At 35.7% G+C, this 22460-nt stretch overlaps 1 protein-coding gene across 4 annotated transcripts in view; it reads left to right on the top strand.

The window, feature by feature from the left end:
- Window positions 1-22460, top strand: part of LOC111002968 — a 41478-nt gene that overhangs the window by 11405 nt on the left and 7613 nt on the right. For all 4 annotated transcript variants that reach the window (XM_045633659.1, XM_045633661.1, XM_045633660.1 and 1 more), the window contains exons 4-10: window positions 3883-3985; window positions 10732-10885; window positions 11346-11448; window positions 11813-12040; window positions 12499-12571; window positions 20363-20443; window positions 21220-21253. In XM_045633659.1, the coding sequence (XP_045489615.1) occupies window positions 3883-3985; window positions 10732-10885; window positions 11346-11448; window positions 11813-12040; window positions 12499-12571; window positions 20363-20443; window positions 21220-21253 (776 nt within the window). The remainder of the gene's footprint in view (window positions 1-3882; window positions 3986-10731; window positions 10886-11345; window positions 11449-11812; window positions 12041-12498; window positions 12572-20362; window positions 20444-21219; window positions 21254-22460) is intronic.

Here is a 22460-nt window from a genome sequence, read left to right as displayed (position 1 = left end):
TAGAGAAGAGCCTCTCAAAATCCTTTTATACATAATGGAAACCTACAATGCTAAATACTTTTTATATTAAAAAATATATTTTAGATATAATTTTAATTGAAGTACACAAGAACAGTTATTAAATAAATAAGTGGCGCTACAACCTCTTTAGGTCCTGGCCTCAAATATCTGAATGAAATAATAATTTATTGTATAATCTACTAATCTGTTTCATGGTCATTTTTAAATCCAATTGGCAAGTACGTGTTTTGCCTCCAGTGCCTGACACACGTCGTCGACTTTTTGGGTCTAAGACATGTCGGTTTCCTCATGATGTTTTCCTTCACCGTTCGAGCAAATGTCAAATGCGCACATAGAAAGAAAGACCATTGGTGCACAGCTAGGGATCGAACCTACGACCTCAGGTATGAGAGTCGCACGCTGAAGCCACTAGGCCAACACTGCTCTGTAATTATTAAAACTCGTAAATAAATTTCTTGTATTTATGCTGTTCTTTACTCTATGACGTTACGAGTGGAACAAATTTAAATATAATTTTAAATATGGAAGACAACAATTGCAACTTGTAATTCAATTTCTATTATCTGTGCACTGTTCTCTAAACTCTGTGACGTGACGGATTGAACAAAATTAAATATAGAAGATTATAATTGCAACATTTAATTCAATTCCTATTATCTCCACCGGTTCTCTTTACTCTATGACGTTACGAGTAGAACAAATTCAAATATAATTTTAAATATAGAAGACAATTATTTTACTGTCACAGAGTACATAGAGAACAAGTATAGAAACTACAAATTTAAAAGGCGCGAAAATAAATTGGGGCATAGCGTACAAAGAGATTTTGTCAATGGATGGATACGCATTGTACAGCCTGTGACCTCGCCGATATGCAATATATTATGAAGATTTAAATTTATTCATTCATTATTCTGTATAATTCTATTACACACAAATATATATATAATTGTTTTTATTTTTTTATCAACTGTTTTAATAGCATTAAAAATACATACAACCCTAAATTTTCAACCCTCTACGATCAACCCCTATTTTTTTATTATAAATGATATACATGGCAAAACGACGTTTGCCAGGTCAGCTACTTTATCACTATACATATTATAAAACAAAGTCGCTTTCTCTGTCCCTATGTCCCTTTGTATGCTTAAGGGCCTGTTTCACAATGTCCGGATAAGTTCCAAATAAGCTATTTATTACTTATTGGTACGATAAATAGTATTTTTGCGTTTCACGACTGTCAGATAGCGCTATACGTCATGAAATTCGAAGTATCTTATTTGGAATTTTTATCTTTAGAATAATTTATGTGTTGCATAGCTATTTGGCACTTTATCCATACATTGTGAAACAGGCCCTAAATCTTTGAAACTACGCAACGGATTTTGATGCGGTTTTTTTTAATAAGTAGAGTGATTCAAGAGGAAGGTTTATATGTATAATAACATCCATTAAATAGTGGAGAAGTACTGTTATTTTTGAAGTTTCTAATGTGATGTCGTAAATAATTACATTTTTCCGCTTACATTGCAAACGCAGGCTGAACCCTACGAGTTTTATCAAAACAATGTACTAAGTATTGTACACATTGAAAAGCTCTACAGAAAAGTCCCTGATGGTATATGTCTATCTCTTATGGATAACCCACATTTTTTATATACAACGTTCACAGATTTTCTGTAGTGTATTTAGTATCAGCATTGCACCCGTGCGAAGCCGGGGCGGGTCCCTAGTACATATACTTAATATCCTACAGTTTCGATATTTGCCAAAACATTTGTTTTCGGTCAGCTTGTATCGACAAATGGCTGCTATTTCAATCCGTCGATTGGTTATTGGCACTTATCAATATTTGGATTAAGATGCCTATCTCAGATCGTCAAAAATGAATTGAGATAGGTTTGGGTTTGGGCGTAAGATGGTAAAGCGTTTCTTGTATTATTTTTGACGTTCATAAGTGTACATTGTGTTACCAATATGAATTATTTTGATTTTTTTTTAAAGTGACACTTTTATTACATCGTCTCAAATTTTTTGGACTGTGATGCGTGTCGTAGACCAAGACTTGAGATAAAGCGATTTTAATACTCTTAATGGAATATTATTCCAAAAAATTTAGTTAAATGTCTATTATGTGAAAAAAAGTTTCACTTTTACCGTGGTTTCATAAAACTACATATTTTTTTTTATAATAACGTTATCGGCTGTTACGACTACCGGTGTTTACGACCAAATATGGTAGTCCCTCCGTTAAGAGATTTAGTCTGTATATTAAAAATCGCTTTTGCAATACAATCCCCAAAAATACTTTCATTACTAAAAATAAACCTAAATATCGACCTCAAAACACTGGATAAAACCAGTTTCGTTCTTAAAATAAATTTTGAAGGCTGTCTTTAAAAATCGTTTCCATCAAAAACACGTAGTGTCTCGCAATCAATGACCAAAAAGAGTTAATCAGCAACAGATCTGGTATAGGGCAGATTCCCTCACTCTTCTTCTCATAGACGAATTTCAAAGGTAATTTTTGTATGTATTAGGTTCTTACATATGAAATTCTTGCGTTTTTATATTTATAGAACTTTATTTCTCATTACTAAAAAAAACAAAGAAAAAATTTTATTTACATGAGAAACTTAATATCAATATGTATATACTCATTTGAAAATACTTCGTTAGCGCGTTTCAGGCAGTGACATCAAAGTCAACTCACAGTCAAAGTCAAAGATCATTTATTCATATAGTAATGTAACATGTGTTATGACCGTCAAAAAAATAAATATACATTAAATGATTCTAATTTTACATTTACTGCCAGTTCTTAAATCAAGAGCGTAGAACGGAAGAGAAGAACTGGCAATAAACTCTCCGACACTTTAATCGCCAAGTTTTTTTTTACACAATGTATTGTAGATGTCGTTACAAAGCAGAGCAGAAAAAACAATTGCAATACGACCCACATACCCAAAAATACTTTCATAACTAAAAATAAACTCAATTGTCGACCTCAAACCAGTTTCGTTCTTAAAATACATTTTGAAGGCTGTATCTATAAATATCGTTTCCATCAAAAACATGAAAAATGTCTCGTAATCATTTCTCTCTGACCATAACGAGGTTAGTATACTAATTGCTCCGATTTCGACTAAAATATCCTGCCTTTTGCTATATCCTTTATTGTATTATCTTTCATAATCAATAATAATATTAAGATTTAATATTTATGTAAAGATTATGTTTTTAACTTATCACTTTGTTTTCTTTTGGTTTTTTTTTATAGAACAGGGTACAAACGGGCAGGAGGCTCACCTAATGTTAAGTGATAAACTCTTACTCAAATTATTTTTATTCATATAGGTAAACATGTACACTTATGAAAGTAAAAAAACAAAAACAAATTAAATTTACATTTACAACCAGTTCGTAAGTCAAGGCCGTAGAGCGGGTAAGAAGAACTGGCAAGAAACTTTCCGCCACTCTTCAATCGCCAAGTTTTTTATACAAATTGTTTGAACTGGAGCAAATCAATGCCAAGGATTAGGATCATTTAAGTATTCGTCACATTTATAAAAGGCTTTATTAATTAATTTACTTTTAACAAGAGCTTTGAATTTATTTACTGATAGTTCTCTAATTTCGCTTGGGAGTTTGTTGTAAAAACGAATACAATATATAATCGATTGATATTTGTATGTGCTCTATATGAATGTCATGTTTGCCTTTAATTGCTTGTCACATGAAAAATTGTATTTTGTGTTTGTTTTTACCAATGTATCAGTGTGCCGAGCATTGGCAAACTTTATCAATAAAAAAAATCTGTTATATCTAAATAAAACCATAAACAAATCTTTTTTACAGAGAGATTCTGCGATGTAACACTGTACTGCTCGCCTAACTTCGCTACACAATTGTCAAAAGATATGGAGACGAATCTACGAGGGGTGTCGCTCAGGGCTCACAGGTAGGTCCACAATTTTTTCTCATGTTTTATATTGGCAAGCTCACCCCAGAGGTCGTGTGATTGACGTATCAATGGATTTTTCTACTTTTACTATACTTATTTAATTTTCATATTTTTTAAACATTAGATAACTTCTTTATTCAAAACAAATACCATGATACATACAAAATATACCTAATAACTAACCTTAAAATTCAATAATTAAAAAATATTATTAAAAGGAGTCCCTTTAGGCAAGGTTCCGAAAATACTGGCAGCGTTCCCTCTTTGAATAGCTAGACTTATTCTTTGTGCGAGGTAGCTGCCAGCTCTTCGTTCTCCTGTGATGTCGACAAGCCTTTTTGATAATTCCCTAAAAAGCCTTAACGCGCTAGGACCCCACGGACCAAGGGTCTCGACACCGAATGGGACAAAATCATATTCAGAGCCTAGACCCCTGTATTTGCAGGCTTTAGTATTTTTTTATTTTAAATATATTTTGTATAACTGTCACGCGGATGAGCGGTCTTTCTGCACGTGCAATATATATTAATAAAATAAAATACGTTTACTTTGGAACAATAAGATCATCAAGGTATCACTTATTCCACGTCAATCAATTTGAACCTGTAGGCTTCCCTACTCATCGGCAAAGAAGACAGAGGGTGTAGGCCGAGAGAAAAAGCCGGCGTAAAAAACTCTCGGTACTCTTTTGAAAAAGCAAATCATCAAACAATACTACACTATAATATCACACATTATTACTAAACTTAAATCACTTATAGATTATAGGTGTCGGCCAATATCAAAATGTATTCCCCAATTCGAACGTCATTTAATTTATAATTGTTAGGCAAGCCACATTTCATATATCTAATTGAAATATGGGGTACAGCATGCAAAAACAAAATTTCAAAACACTTGAAAACACTTCAAAATAAATTAATAAAAGCATAAAATCTACGAAAAAAAACAAAATTATGATGATTAAACAACTTTATATATGTTAAATAGTATAGCACCTGTATCTTAATTTTTTTTTTAATAACTCTCTCCATAGTAGCTTATCATTTTAAAAAGTCAAATACACAACTATACGCAATACTCGTCGAGCGAGTTTGCTTATCTTGCCGAAGCCGCGTACAAATTATTTGAAGAAGTCTATTAGGTATGAGGGTGTGCAATTATTCAATTAATTACCATCTCAAATTCGCAAAATTGGAGTGTTTGACAAATTCAAAAAGGCAGTAAAGATGCATGTTAGAATGAACACAGTTGACTAAACTTGAGACGGCTAATGGCGACGTGTATCTCGCTCGTTAATATACATATTAATATTAAATTTCTTATGTAAATAAAATATTTTTTTTGTAATGAGAAATAAAGTTCCGAAAAAAACCCGTGTTAGAAAATATCCAAACTTAAATCTAAGTAAATATGAGGGCTTTAGCCTCCTATATTTCGCTATTTCTTACCCTTCTTAACTTCGAGGGCCCTATTGTTTGGAGGTCCTTAACTCTATCAAACCAACGCAGGCTGGGCTTGCCACCAGGTTGTGAGTTCAATGAGGACTTTGGTGTTGTCCTCCATTCGGTGCACGTGTCACAACTTGAGACTGTTGCATGTTCACGTTGTTGGCGTTAAGGATACGCGTTATAAAATGCCAGCAATGCACTCACGAGCTCTCTGGCATAGTCTCCATGGGAGGCGGTATCACTTAACATCAGGTGAGCCTCCTACCCGCTTTACCCCTGTTCTATAAAAAAAATACGTCAAACACCTTCGTCACTGTCAAAGATTAAAAAAAAATCTTTTCTTTCTTCCGCTAGAAAATAAGGAGAGCTAGAAATAGCGCTAGAAAATAGCAAGCATGTCTTTCTGGCTAAGGGACCAGCTTAACGATAATAATAACAAATAGGTCATCTAGGTAGATAAAAATTTCCGTCGTGCGTTAAATTATGAACTTGATAAGTTTCAAGCAAAGCTGCTTTCACAGTATACAAGTTTAACGTCAATTGATTACATAATCACACATTTCATCGATGTCGCCAAGGCAGTAGTGGTAGCTTGGGCTACGTGTTGCACCATGAGCGTTACAATTATGGTTCAATATCATCATCATAAAATTTAAGAGCCGGTCTCTTGTCTGAGGATTAATAGCCACTCAGTGCGGGTCAGGACTTTTTCCTTAATCTGATCTATGTAATATATATATGTTGTATATAAAAATCTGTTTATTGCCAGTTCTTCTCTTCCGTTCTACGCCCTTGATTTGAGAACTGGCAGTAAATGTAAAATTAAATTCATTTAATATTTCTTTTTGTTGACGTTCATAAGTGTACATTGTTACCTACATGAATAAATAAATTTTGAATTTTTGAATTTTGTAAGCCAGTCTTCGTCGTCTCCTGCCTTCTATCTTCCTCTCCAAGATGGTCGTAAAGAAGTTGTCGTGTGGCACCAGGTGTCCAATCATCTTCCCTCTTCGGTTTTTAATGATACTCAGCAGATTTCGTTTTTCTCCGACCATACCCAGCACCGCTTCTTTGGTCTGAAATGAAGACTCCTGCAATAATAATGGATAAAATTCAGGAAAAACAACGTGTTAGTTGAAAAAAATTTAGCGAACAGTTGTAATGAACGATTGGTAAAAGAAAAAACTTGGCGATTATAGAGTGTGTTTATTGCCAGTTCTTCTCTTCCGTTCTACGCCCTTGATTTGAGAACTGGCAGAAATAAAATTAGAAGCATTTAATGTATATTTCTTTTTTTTGACGTTAATAAGTGTACATTAAGTGTACCTACGTGAAAACCTAAAATACAACTTTACTCAATCAACCTTATCTTTCATCAAGGCTTCCTTTGTAAGAAACGTTTCGATCATTTCTCTGACTTCGCAAATCATTCCACGAAAAATTATTCATTTTTAGGTTAGCATAAGCCTTAAGTTGGCTTTCTATTGATGAAAGAATTTTCAAAGTATTAGTAGATTTACGCCCGAACCCAATAATTAATCCACAATATCAGATTGAAAACAATCTGAGATCAGACCGCGGCAGTCGATGAATCTCCTATCTGCATCCCAATAACCAAATCCTACGAAGACAATCCATTTTTGGCTATTACTGTATTATACTATTTTTGATAATCAATATAAACCAAATAAAGTAGATATAACTGTACAAATAATATACATATACATGTCGATGTTTAGAACATATCAAATAGCTTTTTATTTATTAAAAAAACTGATGAAAGTTAAAATCTTAAGATAGGATATTGACACAGTTGAACTGTCATTTTCATACAAAGGTCTATCCACATACACTGATCCGACCTGCCATGGATTTCTTGTTTCGACATATAGCTATTACAATCCGTCGATTCGTTATTATGACACTTATATCAATATTTGGATTAAGATGTCTATATCAGATGGTCAAAAATGATGAACATAGATTATTGGGTTAAGACATAAGCTAGCCTGAAATATAACAATCTCACAAACCATCTGTTAATAATATTAAATTTAAATTTAAATTTTAATGTTTAACAGGGAAGTACTTTAACACCGATTTAAGTACCCTAGATCTTGGAGATAGGAAATTTTAATTAAACACCTATATAAGGAACACCTTTTTCGGTTCCTTCGTAAAACCTTCGGTTTTTATTAAGGCTTATTTATTTTTATTTATTTTATTTAAATATTCCCACAGCTAATCGCTAAACAATATTCAAACAATGACATTACACACAAAAGCCAAAACGGAATACACATTGAAACAGAAACATAAAGCACAGTTGTAAGATTGATTGATTGGTAGATTAAAATATATATTTAATATGAAGGAACAAACAAAGCCATTATAAGTAAAACATATCTGAGTTTTTTAAGCATTATTAGTCACATTAAATATATCGATTTACTGGTAATTTATGTTGTCTGTAGGTATACGATACATAACCGAGTTCCGTAAATAGTTGGTCATAGAACGAGGAATTTCGAATAATTTTGCAAGTTAAGTTTTTTTTTTTAAATTTCAAGGGTTTGCCTTTTATTGTGTGATGAAGGGGTCTTAAATAGCAAAAGCGATACGTCAGTGCAGTCAATTAAACCATTGCAAATACAATTTAAAAATATTTGGTCGTATTATTTACGTCTATTTCAAGGGATTCAATACCAAGGATTAAATCCTATTTTATTTTAACACATGCATCCTACCAATTCTTACATACGGCTGCCAAACATGGTCACTTACCAAAGCACAATGTGAAAGAAGTGTTACCAGAGCCATGGAAAGAAGTGTAATAAAGAAGAGAAGAATTGACAAAATAAGTAACAAGAATTTAAGAGATAAAACAAGGTTTGACGTCGTATATAAAACAAAAGAACTTCAATGGAAATGGGCTGGACATACTATAAGAAGAGCAGATTTTTTTTATATAACCGGGGGCAAACGGGCAAGAGGCTCACCTGATGTTAAGTGATACCGCCGCCCATGGACACTCTCGATAGATAGAGAGAGATAAATGGAGAAAATTTTAAAAGAAGAGGCCATAAAAGAAACCGAGGTAGGCAATTTAAAAGGTGGGCCGAAATTGTGGAAATGGAAGGACCTGGACGAGATATACAATAAGGAAAAATGGAGGAAAATGAGGGAGGCCTTTGCCCGTGGGCACATAGAATCAGTTATCATTGATTAACAAAAACAATAGCTATAATGTATATATTTTATATTCTGATAAGGCTATAAATAAATAAAAATCCACGTCTAATAATTCCACGTCATATTAAATGCTAGACAATAAAATGAAAAAATCGATTAAAAAGTTTTTAGTTCCGCGTTCGATTGCATAATATTAAATTAAATTGTGGCAATTTAATATGATATTGACCTGTAAGATAATTATTTATTACTAAAGGAAAAGTTTTTTTTAAAATTATAACTGTAATTTTTGAAACACTTATAACCACTTTAAAAGATTTTAAATATATTAAGTCTGTCTCCACCTACAGCTAAGATAGTATTCTACATTTGTTTTCTTTTGTCAATTTTTTTTTCACTCATGGTGCAGGTATAGTATTTCGACCATACCGCCTAGTCTTTCGTAGAATTTTTCCATTAATTATATATTAGGTTCATTTATGTTTCTTTTGTCAACGTAAAATGTCAATTATTGCTATATCTGACATTGACAGTTAAAACGTGAAGATGACTATGTCAGCATTTTGTTTATGTCGTATAGATTATAAAACAGAAACTCCACGCTACTAAAAATATAGACATATATCTTATAGCTTACACAACATCAATGCCTAACTCATTAAGAGAAAAATTTGACGTGCCTACATTTTTTAAAATTTTATTGCCATATAAAAAAGGCAATTTAATTCTTGCATAGATACCATTGTTTAATTTTTTAAATATACTTTAATTACTTGAGTAATTTAAATACAAGAATATAATTTGTATATTAATATAGGTTTTGTGTACATTATTTTTTTTTAAATATTTTTTTTACGGACTTTTTCTATCTCACAAATTTTGTTTGACGTTATACTTTTGGCGCGAAAGAGAAAAATGATGAGAGTGAATTTTTACGATGCGCGTACCAACACCTAAATTCGACATCGTTAAGTTAGGTCTAGGTTGGAAATCGATAACTATGTTCAAGTTGTTATATTCTAGTATTTTTATATTTAGAACACGTGTTTCGTAACAGTACAATTAAACAGTGTGAATAAATAAATATTATTTTGGTGTATTTTAATCAATTTTATATACGACGGTGATAGTATTTACTAATAATTTATTTATTTAAATAAAATCTTTTTGATTAATTTTAATATTTATCGTTAATCACTACTGCATTTTAGTTATTTTTTTATACGCCAAAGAAGTATAACTTCTAACGCGTGTACATAAGTACACACACTCTTTTTTATCTCAATTTTATGAGATAAAAAAAACACATTTCATTGCTTCCAACTACACTACACTATTTCACGAATGACGTGCTACGCGTCGGAAAATACCCTCCGGCTACATCTGTAATATATTTGTTTACAATATTCATGGGCGACCTGCGTCTCGCGGGGAATTGCGCCCCGGCAAGAAAGAAATTTCTTGTTTGCCGTGTTTATATATTAAACTAGCTGACCCGGCGAACGTTGTTTTGCCATGTTTTTGTGCCAAAAAATAAGAGTTTATAATTAACAAAAAAAACATAAGCGATGATTGTATTGAATTGAAACGAAAAATTTTGTCTAAAAAATAAATAAAAAAATTTAGATGTTGTTCGATTCTCAGACCTACCAAATACGCACACAAAATTTAATGAGAATCGGTCGAGCCGTTTCAGAGGAGTTCGGTTACTAACACCGTGACACAAGAATTTTATATATAAGATATAAATTTTCGAGAAACGTTCCAGACACGGCCTGTGCTTTATGTTAATATGTAAACTTTACTGTCTACTTTCCTATTAGATTGACACATTATCATCAAATTTTGTAGCGCCTTCTGTATTGACACACCGTTGCTTCACCGTACCAGTTAAATGCGCACATAGACAGACAAATCGTGTTAAAATCCACAGCCGGGGTTCGAACCTACGACCTCAGTGATGATCAAAGTGGAATCCCCTTTATCGTTCTATAAATAATACTGAAAATTTAAAAAAAATCACAAATTTTTATGTATATGAAAGTATTGGTTACCAGGAGCGCATGAAGCGGTTGAAGTAATTCGAAAATTAATTTATAGGGTGGTACTGGCTGCCTGCTCGGAATTACTGGGAACGTTACTAGGAGCGCATGAGGCACAAGGAGAACCAGTTTTGGTGATAGATGGCGCTGAACCGCAACACGTGAGGGCTTTATTGGACTATATGTATACTGGGGAGATGAATGTACATCATGTAAGTATATTTCTAAGACAAGTAGAAGACTAATTTTCCACTGTTGAGGTTTCTCGGCATCCTAAACCCTTTTCAAATTTTTATCAGCGTAATAAACTATTTAACACATTGATATTCAGTGTTAGTGACCAAAAAAGCATTTAGGTTTGAAGCATAGACAATGTGGCGGCTTATTGTAATCAATATAAAATATGAGAACTACGTTAAAAATCTAAGGAGTGTGCTGTTACTCCAACCTAAAATGTAAAATTTATATAATATTCTTGTACAAAGTACCTATCACCTAAAATCCGTTTAAATTTGGTGGGAAAACCGCCATGTTGGCATCACTTGTCGCCATCTTGTCTAGAGTTTTCGCGGGTTTTTCAAATTATGTATATGATGTGTTCTGTGAAAGCACAGACTATCACAACTTGACGTTCGAAACCCAGAAATTCAAATAGTATTACTTGGTTTTCAGTCCCAACTCGCTGGTCTCCTAAAAACAGCTGAAGAGTTACGAATCAAGGGCTTAACAGATATTCGATGGAACAACAAGGATGAACCACCCGATTGCTCATCAGGTAATCTAAATCTCTCAACGTAGATTTGATTATACCTTTAAATTTCAATAGTTGATTAATTAAAGCAGCGTTGGATTAGTGGCTTCAGGGAGCGGAGTCCCATACATGAGGTCATTTCTTCTGTGCACCAATGAACTGTCTGTGTGTTCATTTAACATTCTCCCGAACGAAGGGAAACATCGTAAGGAAACCGGCTTGCCTTAGACCCAACACGGCGCGGGTCAGGCACAGGAGTCACATATGAATCACATACAGAAATCTGAGGCCTAGACCTAAAAAGATTGTAGCGCCCCTGGATTTTTTGTAAAAGTTAGTATAAGAAAGTACCAGGCTATCATGAATATAGGAGAGATTGAATTTTTAGGCGCCGTAACAACGACGCAGATGAAGCAATCTCCCGAAATGTGTAAAGTACCTGGCATCATCCCTGACATAGACAAGAATGACAAAATACGCGACAGACATTCACCCGACAAGATTGACAAGACCACGCTTGACAGAAAGTCTCCTATCAGAAATAATGATGAAGAGAAATGTCACAAGAATGATTTTGATGACATAGAAGTGACGAAAGAGAAATTCACTTTAAACGGTATGTTTTCTGTCGTTTCTAAACTTATTGTTTAATAGTTTTTTTATTAAGGAGGTTTTATAATATTTTGCTTGAAAGCGCGTCTGACAATGATATTTAAAGTTTTAGTAATCTGTACATCGCGCCAATATTTTTTCACTTATAAGAATGAATTAATTATTAGAAATTTACAAAATTAGATATATATCCGTATTACAAACGGTTTAAAAAATATTTTATTGTTATATTACCAAGGAGGTTTTATAGTTTGGTAAACGCGCGCGTATTTTTAGTAATCTCTGCATAAGCTTTCCCGCCATTATATGTTAAATTACTTAATATACGAAATATAACGAATAATTGTGCAACAATTGGACTGTGTTGCCAAAGATTATTGTAATATCCGTATTAAATGGATATGGTAGAAATTATATTTTTAAAAAAACTAACACGAGAAATATATATTGTTTTTATTACAGGAGGTCCGCCGCCATTAATAAAATTACCAGTTAAGGAAAAATTTAGCCCATTAAAGAGAGAGCAGTCAGATACGTAAGTAACACATCAAAATTCAAAATAGATAATATATCTTGAGTCTTGTGAGCCGTCTGGCATTGGGTGTCCATGGGCGGTAGTATCACTTAACAGTAGATGAGACTTCTGCTCATTTGCCCACTGCTCTGTTAAAAAATGTGTGTGTATAGTTTATGTACACGCGTTATACTTCTTTGGCGTATGGAAAAACAATAATTAAAATGCTGTAGTGATTAATGATACATATTAAAATTAATCAAATAGATTTTATTTAAATAAATAAATTATTAGTAACTAGCAGACTCGGCCAAGCGTTGCTGTGGCTAAGGTTTTTGTTATATTACATAGTAGTAAATTAATGAAGGGAAACCGTAGGAGAACTTATGTGAAACGTTGGTACCACGACACGGACCTAAACTAAACTACCTTTAACTCAGCGCCATCTGTTAGAATTGTATCAAATAATAAACAAATGTTAATGTTATCGTAATTTTAGTAAGGATGCCTATTTTTTTTGAAAATGAAATATAGCCTATGTCACTCAGGAATGATGTAGCTTTCCAACAGTGAAAGAATTTTTCAAATCTGCCAAGTAGTTTCGGAGCCTATTCAATTCATACAAACAAACAAAAAATCAAACCTTTCCTCTTTATAATATTAGTATAGAATATCTTCATATATGAAATTGATTTAAAAACACCAAAATAATATTTATTTATTCACACTGTTTAATTGTACTGTTACGAAACACTTGTTCTAAATATAAAAATACTAGAATATAACAACTTGAACATAGTTATCGATTTTCATGCCACCTAGACCTAACTTTACGATGTCGAATTTAGGTGTCTTTAAAAATTCACTTTCATCATTTTTCTCGCATCGCGCCAAAAGAAGTATGTACTTCAAAAATCTACACTAATATTATAAAGAGGAAAACTTTGTTTGTTTGTTTAATGAATAGGCTCATAAACTACTGGACCGATTTTAAAAATTCTTTCACCATTCGAAAGCTACATTATCCACGAGTAATATAGGCTATATTTAATTTTGAACAAAAATAGGGTTCCGTAAGATATTAGGGTTTTTCGGACACAAGGTGTAAAAAATCAACCAAAAAAGTTACTTATTTTGCGTACCCTGCCTAAACTATTTCTTATAGAACTAGATCTTATAAATATCTACAAAAAAGTCGGCGACACACTATACCTATCTATGTCGAGTGAGGCACAATAACCATAAATGATATACGTGGCAAAAGGACGTTGCCAGTTCAGCTAGTAGTTTATATAATTGTGGGCGATTAAATCCTTTTATGAGACGGGTCACTTATTTGGCGAACGGAAACAACGTGGTTCAAACTCGGAGATATTTATTATACAAGAAGTATATAGGAATATTTGACATGCAGTACTTTGAAATTAAGCACCTCTCAAGCACCAGCAGGCGTTTCGACAGAGACACCGTACTACCACTTGAGAAGTGATTTTATTTACGAGGATTGCAGTGGAAGGTGATCAATTGCTTGAAGGCAGCCAACCAAGTACAATACTCGCTCCTAACATTAGTCATCCAGTGAAATTTTACATAGGGCTTATATAGATTCTACGTCGAGCAAACGATAGCGCGTTCTATTTCAATCCCAGCGCCATCTATGAACAACTTAGGGTACTACACTCCCCCCCATTTGTTCCCGAGGTGTCCCACCGAGGTAAGATCTAGTGCTTCTTGGGCCTCCCACGACCGCGAACAGGTTGATCATGGGCAGGTACAGATACCTTGCGTGGTCTGCCTCGCTTCCGTAACGGTTGAACTGGTGTGGGTAATTCTTTACTTAATCCAGTGTAGGGAGTTAACGCCGATGCATGATAAATCCCAAGACACAAGTCAGGGTTCGATGGATCCGCTACTGCATATGAAGATGGCCCATGCTGTTTGATGATCATGTAAGGACCATCTCGCCGAGGAGCAAACTTAGCACTAATGCCTTTGCTCGCATAGCTTAGTGGATGTAACGACACCATGACCATATCACTCTCATTGTATTCTGGTCGAGTCCTACGATGCTGATCCACAAGCTCCTTTCTCTTTTCTTCTTCTATCTCGTGTACTTCTCTAGTTCTTTCCATTACAGTAGCTAACTGCACTAATTTCGGGGTTATCTCTGGTATAAAATTTTCTGAGAGTACTATTTGCCGGAAGTCATTGTAATTGTCATCCATAGTTCTCAATTGTCGTCCGAAAGTTAGGAAAGCCGGAGTGTGAGACGTTGATTTGCAAACAGCAGTATTCATGGCAAACCTGATGCTAGGTAAATGTTCTGGCCATTCACGGTGATTGTTCCCAACAATCATCGCTAACTGAGTTTTTAGGTCACGGTTCTTTCGTTCCACTGGGTTTGTTTCGGGATGGTACACCGGTGTATAAGCGTGTTTGATTTTTAGACAGAATGAAACTTGCTGCATAATGGCGCTGACAAACTGAGGTCCATTGTCACTGATCATTCTCCTGGGGAACCCGTAACGTAGAAAAATTTCATTTATTAGAACCTTGGTGCACCTTTCTGCCGTGGCATCTTCTAGGGAAAATAATTCAACCCAGCGCGAGTTTATGTCCTCTACGATAAAAATCCACGTTTTACCATCGGAAGAAGGTGGAAGCGGGCCAAAGAGATCAAATGAAATAACCTCGAATCTTTGACTCAACGCGTGGGTTTGTAAGAGTCCAGCAGGCTTCTGGTTTGATGGTTTGTAACGTTGACACTTGATGCATTGTTTTACATAACTTTCGATGTACTTCCGCATACCAATCCAGTAGTATCGACGCGATATGGCTTGATAAGTTTTATCAGCGCCATAATGCCCTGCGTTAGGATCATCGTGATACACGGCTAGCACATTTGCCCATTCGTGTTCTGGCACCACTAATTGGGCCTCATCCGAATCCGACTCTGATTTGTGACGATATAAAAGACCGTCGTTCATTAAATAACCTTTCCCACTCCAATAGTGGGCATTCTCATCGCCATGGCCGCTTTCCAATGCACGGATTATCTTTTCCAGCTTCACATCTTTAAGTTGCTCAGACCTTATTTCGGCGAGGCTTCGAGGACGCACATCTACAGCAACCACACACACGCCGCATTCAATCGTAGTACTCTCGGTGCACGGTGGTCTCGATAAGGTGTCTGCCACGACATTTGTGCGACCGGGAGCATATTTTACATTGATGTCATGGGCCTGTAATTGTAGAGCCCATCTGGCGAGTCTTCCCGTCGGTGACTTTAACTTCATGAGCCACTGTAAAGCTTGATGGTCCGTGACGACAGTGATAGGTGATCCTTCAACATAGCCTGCGAACTTCTTAACAGCCCAAACTACAGCGAGAGCTTCCCTCTCAGTTGTCGAGTAATTACGCTCTGCCTGCGTTAGAAGTCTACTCGCGTACTCTATTGGGTGTTCTTCTGCACCTGCTCCTTGAACTAGTACCGCCCCAAGAGCGTAATTGCTCGCATCCGCCTTGATAATATAACTCTTGGTGTAGTCTGCTTGTTTGAGTACCGGAGTAGATGTGAGATGCTTCTTCAGATCCATGTACGCCTTTTCTTGCTCAATACCCCAATTCCACACAGCCTTCTTTTTGGTGAGCCTGGTAAGGGGTTCAGCAAGATCTGAAAAGTTTTTTATAAATCGCCGGTACCACGAACAGGTCTGCAAGAACGACAGTAAGTGCTTTACATTGGATGGCGGAGGGCGATCTAGAATTGCTGACACCTTCTCGGGGTCCACTTGCAGGCCTTCTGGGGTTATCAAATGACCCAGGTACTTTATGCTGATACATCCAAAACGGCATTTGTCTTTATTGACCACGAAGTTATATTCTCTCATCTTGATGAAAACATCCCGGAGATCAGAGAGGTGCTGTTGAAACGTGGTGGAGAACACTATAAGGTCATCTAAGTACGCCAAAAGCTTGACATGACTTAGGGTAACTCGAAATTTATTGATTATTCTTTGAAAAGTGGATGGTGCGTTGCGAAGTCCAAATGGCATACGTAGGAATTTATAAATTCCGAAAGGCGTTATGAAGGCCGTCTTTTCTTGGTCGCACTCCCGTACACGTATTTGCCAGTAACCAGCCTTTAAGTCCAAAGTAGTCATGTATGCAGTGGACTTTGCTTCATGTAGGAGGTCATCAATGCGAGGAATTGGATACATGTCAGGCACTGTAATAGAGTTTAGCCTTCTATAGTCGACACATACTCTGATTGACCCATTTGGCTTCGGGACCATAACTACAGGTGCAGCCCACGGGGAGGTGCATGGTGCGATTACTTTATCCGCAATCATCTTTTGAATTTCTGTCTTAAGGATTTCCTTTTTGGGTGGTGTTAATCTATAAGGGGGTACAGCTATGGGCAGATGATCCTGTGTATTGATTACGTGTTCCACTTCCTTGATTGGCTTGCCATTGGATTCGAATACGTCCTTAAACTCCTGGAGTAGCTCATTAAGTGCGGCTGTTTGTGCTGCGTCGAGAGCAGATACATCCAATGCGCATATATCTATATCCCCAAAGAGGGATTTTGCGTGTGGAGAAAGGGAGATTTCGGCTTCTTCGATGCTTTGTATAGCATCTCTCATCATATACTCAATCCTTGGTGAGTATCCATCGAAGAGCAGTTTCTTTTCAGAACATCCAATCTTTGGAGGTAACTCGGCAACTTCAGATCTCAGTACCGTTTCGCTACAGGTATCCCCTGTTTTTGCCAACATCCTTTCCCGTTGAAAGTTTACAGGAGCGACACCAACTTTAAGAGGCGTAGACGCTTGTCGATCAAACATAACAAATCGCTCTTGATATAATTCGAACTCCTGTTGGGGTTGTTGTATATAACTCCAAGTGAACTGTGCGATGTTCAAAATAATGCCAGCTTTTTGCAAAAAGTCAATTCCTAGCAACGTTCGGTTGTCGTTAGATTGCAATAAGACGATGAAAGGGGTTTTGAAACGTCGGTTACAAAGATTGATTTCGGCCTCAAATGTCAGCACTTTCTGTACTTTTGAATATCCATCCGCCAACGTGACTGTAGCCATTTGCTCGGAGAAGGATTGTCCGCGAGCCTTTAACATTTGATATAATTCAAACGACGCGACGCTTACTTTGGCACACGTGTCTATGTATGCTCTGCCTTTAATACCATTGACCTCAATAAACACCATGGGACGAGATCCCTTGTCCAGCTGTATATTGAGAGCACAGAATCCCAAACCACCTTTGTCAGGCACCTCGGTCTGTTTATTATTGCATATCTTACAGTTACTTCGATAAACTCCCGGTGTACCACAACCGTAACACGAAAAGTTCACATCTTTGGACCTAGATGGCGCTGTATCCGTTTGCTCGTTACTAGCTTCCATAGTCTTCTTGCGCTTTCTACATTCCTCTAAGACGTGACCCAATTTCTTGCAGAAATTACATCGGACCACCTTCCTTGTGCGTGTCGGGGCTGTGGCCTCAGCTTTAGATGTTTCTATGGTTTTTTCGCTGGTGTCTCTTATATTTACATTCCCTGCTTTTTCTTTTAGTAAAGCCTCTGTGCTGCGTGCTTGCTTCAAAAGATCATCAAAATCCTGTACCTTCTCCCTAGGTACCCTGTCTCTTATTTGAAGGTTTAGCAAACCGTAAATGATATTGAGCTGCTGCTTAGAGTTCAGTTGTTCGTCGCTGGGTAACTCTGAGAACAACATCCTCTTCCTTGTGACGAAATCATCTGTAGATACGCCAGGCGCTTGCTTCGTTCCACAGGCTTCTAAATAAATTTCATATGCGGGTTTCTTCGGTGCGAAGGTGTTTCTCAAAGCACCCTCGAAATCCTTCCACGATGTAATGGTAGTTTTAGTTCCTTGCCACCATACAGCCGCATCCTCACGTAAGATGAGAGGAAGTCCATCCAGTGCATCAGTATCGCTGATATTCTCAAGTTTTTTAAACACTTGCACTGCGGTAAGGAAAGCTTCCACTGTTTCCCTATCTTTGCGACCGTTATATGTTGCTTTGCATGTCGTCATGCTTCCTTGTCGGTTGACTCCTATGCGTGATAACAGCTGTTGAAATTGTTCCTGTGACAGGCTGACGCTCATTGTACTTCTGGATTTTCCTCGACGAATTTTTATCGGAAAAGTAGTTTTCCGTCCGGACCGCGTGACCACGAATTGGGGTTCGTTCGAGCCCGAGTTGGACGCCACTATGAGACGGGTCACTTATTTGGCGAACGGAAACAACGTGGTTCAAACTCGGAGATATTTATTATACAAGAAGTATATAGGAATATTTGACATGCAGTACTTTGAAATTAAGCACCTCTCAAGCACCAGCAGGCGTTTCGACAGAGACACCGTACTACCACTTGAGAAGTGATTTTATTTACGAGGATTGCAGTGGAAGGTGATCAATTGCTTGAAGGCAGCCAACCAAGTACAATACTCGCTCCTAACATTAGTCATCCAGTGAAATTTTACATAGGGCTTATATAGATTCTACGTCGAGCAAACGATAGCGCGTTCTATTTCAATCCCAGCGCCATCTATGAACAACTTAGGGTACTACACTTTCTCAATTTTGACATGTCGGTAATAAAGCCATATGATGTAAACTTAAAACTTATCTGTGTGAATTGTAAACGCAATAAATAAATTGAGATTTAAATAATATCGTTTTCCAATTCCGAGATATTTAGATGACGGATTCGGGTCGTTGCAATTAAATTTTAATGTGATAAGTAGTTTTTACCATAATTAACGAGCAACTTTCGCAAACTATGAAGTACGAAGATCAAAAGTATTTTTTTATTAAAGGCATGTCTAAATTCACAATGTAGTTCTTTGTTTGAGCAATGATGATGATGGCATCTATCTATCCCAACCCATTGGTGCTTAAAGAATCAATAACTACCCCTTCCTGGCATAGCATAAACCCAATAACCCGTATCAATCCATTTTCGACCATCTGAGATAGACATCTTAATCCAGAGAAAATAAAAATAAAAGTGTACCAATAACCAATCGACGGATTGTAATAGTCATCTGTCTGATCGGTGTATTATGAAAATGACAGTTCAACTGTGCCAATATCTTTTGATTTTAACTTACACCAGTTTTTAAAATAATAAAAAGCTATTTGATATGTTTTAAATATATATATATTAATATTATTGGTACGGTTTTATTTACTTTATTTGGTTTATATTGATTATCAAATCAATATATAGTATAAAACAGATTCGCTTTCTCTGTCCCTATGTCCCTTTGTATGCTTAAATTTTGATGCGGTCTTTTTTAATAGATAGAGTGATTCAAGAAGAAGGTTTACATGTATAATAACATCCATTAAATAGGGGAGAAGTACTGTTATTTTAGAGGTTTCTAATGTGATGTCGTAAATAATTACATTTTTTCCGCTTACATTGCAAACGCCGGCTGAACCCTACGAGTTTTATCAAAATAATGTACTAAGTATTGTTCACATTGAAAAGGTCTACAGAAAAGTCCTTGATGGTATATGTCTATATGGTATATGTCGCGTATATTATCGGAGCTTTCCAGCGACAATATATACATAATAAAAATCTGCTTTTCATCAGCATTGCACCCGTGCGAAGCTGGGGCGGGTCACTAGTATGAGTATAAACTAATTGTGTAATATCAATTGATAAGGAATCAGATAGCAGTATCCTTTGCACAGTGAAGGAGCACATGATAATAAAATCCAAACTACGAATTGAAATGGAAATATTTGTTTGTTTTTCAGAGATAGTCAAAGCCCAAAACGTCAAAGGCTCATAAGCGGTAATGAACAAATGGATGACGACTCGTTAAATAATATTAAAACGTGAGTATTATTATTATTTAGAACAGCGGGCAAACGGGCATCACCTGATCATTTAGAAAAATCAAATACACAACTACACAAAATAAATAAATACACGCAATAATCGTCGAGCGAGTTTGCTTATCTTTCCGAAGCCGCGTACAAATTATTTGAAGAAGTCTATTAGGTATGAGGGTATGCAATTATTTAATCAATTACCATCTCAAATTCGTAATATTGGAGTGTTTGACAAATTCAAAAAGGCAGTAAAGATGTTAGAATGAACACAGTTGACTGAAATTAAGACGGCTAATGGCGACGTGTATCTCGCTCGTATATATACATATGAATATTAAGTTTTCATGTAAATATTTTTTTTTGTTATGAGAAATAAGTTCTTTAAACATTAAGTGATACCGCCCATGAACACTCTCAATCCTAGAGGGATCGCGAATGCGTTGTCGGCTTTTTATGAATTGGTCCGTAAATTCTTTAGTAGGCAGCTGGTTCCCGTTATGAGATGACGGACGTTGAGGTATTACGGATGGAAATTCGTATTTTGCCTCAACGTCCGATTATGATATTTATTTTCAAAATAATAACCACACAAAGCTATTAAAAACATTTATTTGTATATCAAACTATCAATGTCAATTAAACTGTCTGACAAATGTCTTGGTTGGTTGTCTATGGTCGGAGCAACGTTATCTGTGGCCGATATCGTACCGCTGTATTACCCCATGTTTCCCGCCATTTTTTTTTCCCGAGATAATATTTATCTCTGTATTTTTTCACAGAGAAAAGGATCATGCCTGGCAACACGGCAATTTGGTAAGTAATATTATCTATTTCGCGAGTGAATAAATGATGTTTTTTTTCTTGAATAAATAAATGTGTAATTCGCAATTTAAAATTGCATAAGTATATAAATATAATATATGAAATTCTCGTGTCGCGGTGTTTGTGGTTAAACTCCTCCGAAACGGCTTGACCGATTCTCATGAAATTTTGTGTGCATATTGGGTAGGTCTGAGAATCGGACAACATCTATTTTTCATCCCCCTAAATATTTTTTTTCAATTTTAGATTTTAAAAAAATTATGATACAGCATTAAAAAATACATACAACCCCTCATTTTCACCCCTCTATGATCAACCCCTAGTTTTTATTATGAATGATATACATGGCAAAACAACGTTTGCCAGGTCACCTAGTATATCTATATGTTCTTACGTGCGTGCCGACGGTGTTAATCGATTTATAACACGCTATCATGTCAATAATTCGTTAATATATCATCATTTTTTTTTATTTATTGTTTTCTTTTCTTACTAGGGTTGCCTGCAAGAGATTGCTTGTTAGCGATAAGGTCGCCCGTTGCATCCCTTGTAATTTATATATATTGTGTTATTTGTGTTACTTTCTAGGAACGAAGTATGAATAAATAAATAAATAAATATATTTCGATCGTAGCTTGATCTGCTTTATGATGAGCTTTAAATGAATACTATATCGACATTGTTGATGTTATTTAGTCTTTATATTTTTATTAAATAAAATTAGTGGCGCAACAACCTCTTTAGGTCTTGGCCTCAGATTTCTGAATCTGTTTCATGATCATTTTTAAATCTCATCCGCCAGTGCCTGTCACACGTCTAGTTTTTGGGTCTAAGACATGTCGGGGTCTAAGCAAATGTTAAATGCGCACGTAGAAAGAAACTCTATTGGTGCACAGCCGGGGACCGACCCTACGACCTCAGGTATGAGAGTCGCACGCTGAAGCCACTAGGCCAACACTGCTATTTGAATTTCATTTATTTCTTTAAATTGCTACCATTCCTCGCTTGCGATACTTATTCGATGCGAACCAGCTCTGGTGTCACCAGTACCAGGCTTTCTTTATTTAGCTGGTCCTAAGACCAAAAAAAAGAAAATCAATCAATCAATCAAAAATCATTTATTCATATAGGTAACACAACACTTATGAACGTCAAAAAAAAAGAAATATACATTAAATGCTTCTAATTTTACCTATAC

The sequence above is a fragment of the Pieris rapae genome, chromosome 24 (genome assembly GCF_905147795.1).
Source record: "Pieris rapae chromosome 24, ilPieRapa1.1, whole genome shotgun sequence".
NCBI lineage: Eukaryota > Metazoa > Arthropoda > Insecta > Lepidoptera > Pieridae > Pieris > Pieris rapae.
Note: the sequence above shows the minus strand (reverse complement) of the source record. Positions and strands in the feature narration are given on the sequence as shown.